This window comes from Martes martes, assembly GCF_963455335.1.
Source record: "Martes martes genome assembly, chromosome: 5".
Taxonomy (NCBI): Eukaryota; Metazoa; Chordata; class Mammalia; order Carnivora; family Mustelidae; genus Martes; species Martes martes.
The window spans coordinates 92,787,399-92,794,997 of record NC_137892.1 but is presented as its reverse complement, the minus strand read 5'-3'; the positions used below and the strand labels follow the sequence as shown (position 1 = coordinate 92,794,997).

The window sequence follows — 7,599 nt, the reverse complement described above, 5'->3', positions numbered from 1 at the left end:
AGGGCTCTCACCGTTGCCTCCCTGTGAGCAATTCAGACTGCCTCCTCTCTGACAGCTCCCAAGAGTGGAGACTGGCCCATCGTAGGTGCTCAGGAAAGTCATCACCTGAAAAGGCAAATGAGAGGTGGGAAGTGGGCCGCTGGTTGTCAGGTGTTAGCAGCACATCCCACGTGCATACCCCACAGCAGCGGGAAACGCTCCAGGAGGGTACCTCTCGGGAAGAGTTGAGGGAGAAAGGAAATGGGGGACTTCTCTGGCCCTGGCAACTCAGGGAGCTGATCTCTCTGTGCCTCAGTTTCCAAACCCTCTCTCTTGCAAGGGTAGACTATAAATGTGCATGGCAGCATTCCAAATGCTCCTAAGCAGGGAAGCCGGGAGTCAGCCACAGACCAGACCCACTACTCAGAGTGAGCCTTCTGCCAGGTCCCCCAGCCTAGTGGTCTGGGTTGCTCCAGGCCGGCCCTGTGACTGCCATTGGACCTGGGTCCTCCCCCTGCCTGTTGGGTGATGTGCCTCGTGGGCAGATTTGTGGCACTCATCTGGGAATGGAGCATAGTGGTTGATTCTGGAAAGGAGCCCACTCCTTCCATTCTGCTGCACTCATTAGCAGTTTAAGCAATAGCTTTCAGAGCCACTGCCTGCCAACTCAGGAACTTTAAGTTACTGCTGACACGGGACTGAGAAATGACAATCGGCCTGGTGGTCCTCTGAGACAGTGGGCCTTTCCACCTGTTGACTTGTTCAGTGATGAACTCACAAAAGGGCCCGTCTTGGGAGACCATTCGTGTCTTGGAACTGTCCTGGCACATAGCTCAGGCCTGGTAGGTAGGGCACAGCTTGGGGGTCAGTGCCCATGGTGGGCCCTGATTCCTCAGCAGGCTTCTTGGCCCTTATCAGCAAGCCTCATTGGCCAGACTTCATCTTGCTTTGGAAGAAGGAGGCCTGGGTGGCTATTGCATGATGGCCTGGAGGAGGTGACATAGACGTGCCAGCAGGAGAAGAGCAGACCCAGCAGAGGCCCCTTCTAGAGAGGCCCCTCACCATGAGGGGTGCCAGGGCTGGTGTCCTGCTGGAAACCAGCATCAAATCACCTTCCTTCTTGGAAGGAGGTCAGGGAACTCCCACTGCACCAAAAGCACCTCCACATAGCCTGGCCACGTGCCCCAGAACCTGGCTGGGTTCTGGCTGGGTTCTGGCTAGGTGCAGAGCCTACCTGCAGAGAGGATATTTGAGGGACAGAGGAAAACCTCTCAGCCTTCCTGGGTGGCCCAGAGCAGACCGTGTAGGCTGAGCCTGGATCTGAGGGGAGCTAGGCCCCTGGAAAGCTGTATCTGAAAATCTGACACGACCCTGAATGTCCAGGTGCTTGCTTGCTTGGGTGCTGCATGGTACATGATTGAGAAGGCAGTAAGCATCAGCTCCCGGGGCTGGAAGACAGAAGAGAAAGCCCACGGCTGATTGGAATCAGTGCTGTCAGAGCTGTGTCAGGTGCACACAGGGTTCCACTGGGGAAGTAATCAGCAGGGTACATATATATGTTACGTTAAGTGTGGGGTCTAGCTAGGCAAGTCTGAAATCTGGAGCACAGGCTGGAAAGCTGGAGGTATTCAGGCAGGAGCTGACCCTGCATTCCACAGGCAAAATTTCTTTTTCCTCAGGGAAGCCTCCATTTTGCTTTTTAAAAAAATTTTTTAATGAAAAAAATTAATTCTAACTTTTTTGAGAGAGAGGGAAAGAGTGCAAAAGTGAGGGAACACAAACAAGGGGTTCCAGCAGAGTGACAGGGAGAGGTAGGCTCCCCACTGAGTACGGAGCGTGATGTGGGGCCTGATCTCAGGACCCTGGGATCATGGCCTGAGCCAAAGGCAGCGGCTTAACCGACTGAGCCATCCAGGTGCAGCTAATTTTATTTATTTATTTATTTATTTATTTATTTATTTATTTATATTTTTATTTTTAAAAAATAATCTCTACACCCAACAGGGGCTCAAACTCCAGACCCAAGATCAAGAGTCGCCTGCTCTTCCCACTGAGCCAGGCAGGTGCCTCTCCATTTTGCTCTTTAAGGCCTTTCAACGGACTGGGTGGGACCCACTCAGATTATCAGGGATAGGCTCCCATACTTAAAGTCACCTGGTTTTGGATGTTAACTTTATCTATAGAAATACCTCCACAGCAACACCTAGGTTAGTGTTTGATGGAATCACTGGGTACTGCTGGGTGGCCAGGCAGACACACAAAACTGACCCATGGCTGGGGTGATCCTAATACCTGCTCCCAGCTGCTGTGAGGAGGAAGTGGAACCATGCACAGGGCCCTGGGCACAGACTCTGGCCTGAAGACATCCAGATAGCAAGTATTTATTTTGAGCTGACTTGAGTCTAACTTTGGGCTAGGTGCTTTCCACACACTCTTTATTCTTGAATAGATAGGGTTCTGCAGCCTGGGACTAGCCAGAGGGGTGTGGAGGGTGTGGCCAAGGAAGAGTCCTTGACCTCCAAAAAGGGCCTGCAAAATTGTGTCCTGTGTCTTTCACAGCGGAACCGTCTTCTAGCTTTCAATCAGCTCCTCAGAAAACTAAGGACTTGGGGCTAAGCTGCTCCCTGCGCAGTCAGTTAGAAGTCCTCCAGCACTGTTTTAAATGATCCTACCACCTCCTGGTGTTTGTGATCACGTTCTTCTAGACTTGGGATAAAGCCTCCCTTTCCACCTCTAATGAATTTTGCAAAACTGTCCCTGACATCTCTTGCAGTGTCTCGGGGAAAGTGTGAACAAGGCAGGGCCGGCATCTTCGCCTCGAGGCGTGGAGGGTGTGAGGTGGCCCGGCGTCCGCGATGGAGAAAGGGGCGTTGAGGGAATGCCGCGCCGGGCCCCAGTGTCCGGGAGCGGCGAGGTGCGGCGCCTTTAAGGTCCGCTGGGGGCGTGCTAGCCGCGGCGGCGGGCGCTTGGAGAGGTGAGCGCGGCGACTAATCGCCGCGCGGCTCAGAGTCAGGGCTAGCGGGAGGTCCTGGGGCGCGCTCCAGTCTCCCACCTCCTCCCCCGACACGCGGGCCGGTGGGGCATGCGCCGCGGACTCTGGGCACCGACCGGGCTCTGGGAGCGCGAGGCGCCGCGGCTCCGGCCATGGGCAGCTTCCAGCTGGAGGACTTCGCGGCTGGCTGGATCGGAGGTGAGCCCCAGCCTGGATGGGAGGGAACCTCCGGGAGGTGAGTGTGCTTGCAGGATACGTCCGGGCCAGGGAGAAAAAGAGAGACCCGGCCGAGTTTACAGACCGTGCCGTGATACGTCTGGGCGCCCCGCACCCCTGAGCCTCCACCGCGCGCACACCGTGCTCGCCGCCTGCTGCCGGAGTGCTCCACCGCCCCGCACCTGCTAGCCTCGCTCTCCCATGCCTGCTGTCCCTCGCCCGCTGCCCCGCCAGCTTCGCAGGTTCCCTCTGAGCTGCGGCTTTGCCTCAAAGTGAGGATCCCGAGGACTGTCTCCGGTAACTATTAAACCCGCCGTCGAAGCCGACAGCCAATGGAGCGCCCAGGCGCGCACACACCCTTCGGAGACCGGGTGTGCGCGTGAGTTTGAGGACACAGCTGCAAGAACTTCTGGGTGAGGGTATCGGTTGTCCTGCGCGCGGGATGGGGAGTCCGGCTTCGCGATCAGGCCGGCCCTAGAGGGCGCCCCGGCTGAAGGGTGCGGGGCGCAGAGCTGGGAGCCCAGCGCCTGGCTGCAGGTGCCCATTGCCAGATAGGAGAAACCCTTCCAGTTTTCAGCTTTTATTCACTGACTGTCCGGTTTTTCCTCCCGGCCCTCTTGGAGCCATTTTTGCTTTGGAGCCGCTCCTGGAGCCGGTGTCTGCTGGGCCCCGGATGGGTTTGCTTGGGCAAGAGTTGCATGCATTTCCTCGCTTCTCTGATCGTCTCTTTACAGTAGGTTTATTTCTCTACTTTTACCAGCTACTGATGGGGCCTGGGGAGGGGATCAGAAGCACTAGCCCTTACTGTAAAATGTTATCTTTCTTTTGGCCCCATCTAAGAGGATCCTCGGAAAAGGGATGTTGGCAATTGCAACCTCTGCCCAAAGTCAAAAGCAAAAACAAAACCAAAAACCTGAGGTGCTGAGGCAGAGGCTATAATTAGTGTGTTTGTGCCCCACCAAGTGTTCTGGAAATGGGGACCAGGAGATTTATAGGAAAATGAAAATGAAACGAAAAGAACAACAGACCAGATAGCATTCCAGGATCCCTTTCTGATGGTTCCTCCTGTCTTTGTCCCCCAGCAGGTGGCTGCAGGGCCCCTGCCTCTCGCTGTCATGAGCATAGGTGGTCCCTTTCACCATAAGCAGTTCTTTTGTACAGGCTTTCTAGATCTTCCTCTCCTAACCTCACCATGGGGTCAGGGGTGCTACCCAGGGGCCCACTGGCCCTATTCAGACCCTTTTTGGACAACCGTCAGCTATTCTAGGGGAGAGCCGTCCCTACTTCAGGCTGTCCCCTTACATAGCCAGACCAACTTCAGAAGGGCTGTCCCTGGCTGGATTTGAGGGTAAGGCTGTCCGAGTAGCTTCACGTCTCTGATGATCCTGGGACCCTCCCCGAGTCACACAGTAAATAGTGGATTGTCCTTTATTCTGCGAGTTGATGTTATCATTTTGTTGTTGTCTTTTGATTTGGGGGTTTTCTTGCTTCCCTGGAGTGAGGATGAGGATCATACCTGAATGCTAAGTCAATAGCAGGTGCTGTTGAAGTGCCACAGGTAATTTGAAAGTGACTTCACTGAGGTTATTTTGTGCATCAATTTTGTATACAATTCGGTGATTTTTAGCAACCTTACTAATGGTGCAACCATTACCATAAATTCATTCTAGCACATTTTCTTCCCCAGTAAGATCCTTCATGCCCATTCACAGTTAAACTCCGTGCCCTCCTTCTCCCTCTGGGCAACTTTCTGAATCTACTTTCTGGCTCAATAAATTAGCCTTTTCTTGGCATTTTATGCAAATTGAATCAGACAGTATATGGTCTCATGTCTGTTAGTGTATATTTCTTTGTAGCCCCAGTGAGGTAGCTACCATTATTACATCCTCATGTTACTGACAAGGAAATGGGTGCACAGAGACATTCAGTGACTTGCCCAAGGCCGTGCGTCTAGCTGGAGCCCTGGAATTCCAACCCACACAGCCTGGTACCAGGGCCATCCTAACCCCTGTACTCATCTCTAGCTGTTTTCTTTCTTAATGAACTTGCAGGATAAAATTCCACCATGACATCCTTTACATTTTGTTGGAAATTTTACTGGTCTATGAGGCCCTCAGGTCTGGAAACCACTGACCTGATGGTCCCATTTCTGATCTTTGCATTCCCTGTTTTCAGATGCATGGGCTAATGAATGACCAGGGAGATACATGTCCTAGGTGGGCTCGGAGGCTGCTTTCCTGGGCTAAGGGATGCCCATAGTGAAGCAACTAGAATCTGGAAACCAGAAGTCCTTTCTTCCCTGCTAAGAGGGGCTCCTATAGAATGAATACTCGTTTCCTTCTGCCTCTCACCTTTCTGCCTCCACCCACTTCTGTGGGAAGGAGGGACTGAGAAGGGTCTGGAGGTTCTAGACAGAGCACATGTCTGTTCTGGCGTTAGCTTGTTCCTCTGCCCCTCTACCCGTCTCATATTCCAGGACTGCCTTACCTGGTTAAATCACCCCTGCAGACAGAAATCCTTCACTCCTCCTCAGCGTGGCAGGGAATTTGTTCAGGCCTTTGTGACTGTGTGTGCAGATCGGCATTTTTCTGTGAGAAGAAAAATCCAGAGATTCCATCACCATGTCAGAGAAGCCTTCTTAAAAACAAAAACAAAAACAAAAAACAAATTTTAAAAACCCAACTAAAAGTGGATAGTGACAGCCTATTAGAGCTAGAACTCTGCCAGTACTTGACCTTCGTTAGCTTATTTCATTCTTGCAATGGAATCATGAGGTAGGTGCTAAGATGACTCCCACCTACACCTGCTAATAGTGAGGTCTAAAAAAAGTGAAGTAAACTGAACTGTAGGTAACCAAAAAGTTTCCAGGTTTTCTCTTCACACCCTCCCCCCTTTTTGAGGCACAAATCACATAACCTAGAAATAATCATTTTCAAGCATCCGATTCAGTGGCATTTAGTGCATCCACGGTGTCATGCACCTGTCAGCTCTGTCTAGTTCCAAATTTTCCTCCTGCTCAAAGAAGTCCCTGGATCCATCAAACAGTCACTTCTGTTTCTCCTCCCCTCAAGCCCTGACAACTCCTAACCAGCCTTCTGTCTCTGTGGGTTTGCCTGTTCTGGATAATTCGAGTAGTTGAAATCAGACACCCTGGGACTTTCTGTGTCTAGTCTCTTGCACCTGGCGTGTCGTTCTCCACCTTCCTGCACACTGCAAGGCCATCGGCACTTCATTCCCATTGATGTTCAACAGGATTCATCGCAAGGATTTATCGCATTGCATTTACCCACTCACGTACTGATGGACATTTGGGCTGTTTCCACCTTTTGGCCATTGCGAATAGTGCTGCTGTGAATATATGTGTTCATGTACTTATTCCAGTGCCCGTGGTCCGATCTTTTAGCTCTCTATCTAGGAGTGGAATTGCTGCATCATATTGTGATTCTTTATTCCACTTCTTGAAGAAATGACAAACTGTTGTCACAGTGGCTGCAACATTTTACACTCCCACCAGGAATGAGCAAGAGTTCCAGTCTCTCCATATCCTCACCAACGCTTAATGTTTGCCTTTAAGAAAAAAAAAAAAAAAAACAATAACAAACAAACAATTGTAGCCATTCTAATGGGTATGAAGGGGAATCTCCCTGTGATGTTGATTTGCATTTCCCTAACGTCTAATGGTTTTAGACATCTTTTCATGTACACCTTGGCCATGTGTATATTTTCTTTGGAGAAATGTCTCTTCCCATCCTTTGCTTTAAAAAAAAAAAAAAAGAATTGGGGGGGGCACACCTGGATGGCTGAGTTAGTGGAATGTGAGACTCTTGGGATCTCAGGGTTGTGAGTTCAAGCCTCGTGTTGGGCATGAAGCCTATGTTAAAAAAAAAATACTTTTTTTTAGTTTTTAGTATTTCTTATAAATTCTGGATACAAGACCCTTATCACATATATGATTTGCAGATATTTCTCCCCATTCCATAACTTGTCTTCACCTTCTTGATAGTGTCCTTTGCTGCACACAAATTTTTAATTTGTGTGACATACAATTTATTTTTCCTTTTGTGACTTGTGCTTTTGGTGTTCTATCTAAGGATCTGTTACCAGTCTAAGTTTTTTCCCCTGTGTTTCAGCAAATTATTTTTATAGTTTCAATGCTTCCATTAAGGTCTTCAGTCTCTTTTGAGTTTGTTTTTGTATATGGCATGAGGTAGGGGTCTAGCTTCATTCTTAAGCATGTGGATCGCCAGTTGTCCCAGCACCTTCACTGTCCTTTTTGGGGGGTGCTTGTTTCTTGAGGCAGAGCCCAGGTTTTACTTCATTTTCTCTGCCTTCCTCAGTGACTGGGCCAGTGCCTAGCACATTGCAGTGGGTCGGGGGAGGCTCTGGTAACTGGGCATTGACTGAATGAGTGA

The 7,599-nt window shown here is 50.5% G+C and overlaps 1 protein-coding gene across 2 annotated transcripts in view; it reads left to right on the top strand.

Annotated features, from left to right (window-relative positions):
• The first annotated feature begins 2,928 nt into the window (after window positions 1–2,928).
• Window positions 2,929–7,599, top strand: part of SLC25A48 (solute carrier family 25 member 48) — a 39,516-nt gene continuing 34,845 nt past the window's right edge. Inside the window, exon 1 of one of the 2 annotated variants that reach the window (XM_080804285.1) lies at window positions 2,929–3,169. In XM_080804285.1, the coding sequence (XP_080660411.1) occupies window positions 3,124–3,169 (46 nt within the window). In that variant the 5' untranslated portion in view covers window positions 2,929–3,123. Of the gene's footprint in view, window positions 3,921–7,599 lie in introns of both variants that reach the window. The other variant, XM_080804286.1, reaches the window with a different exon arrangement.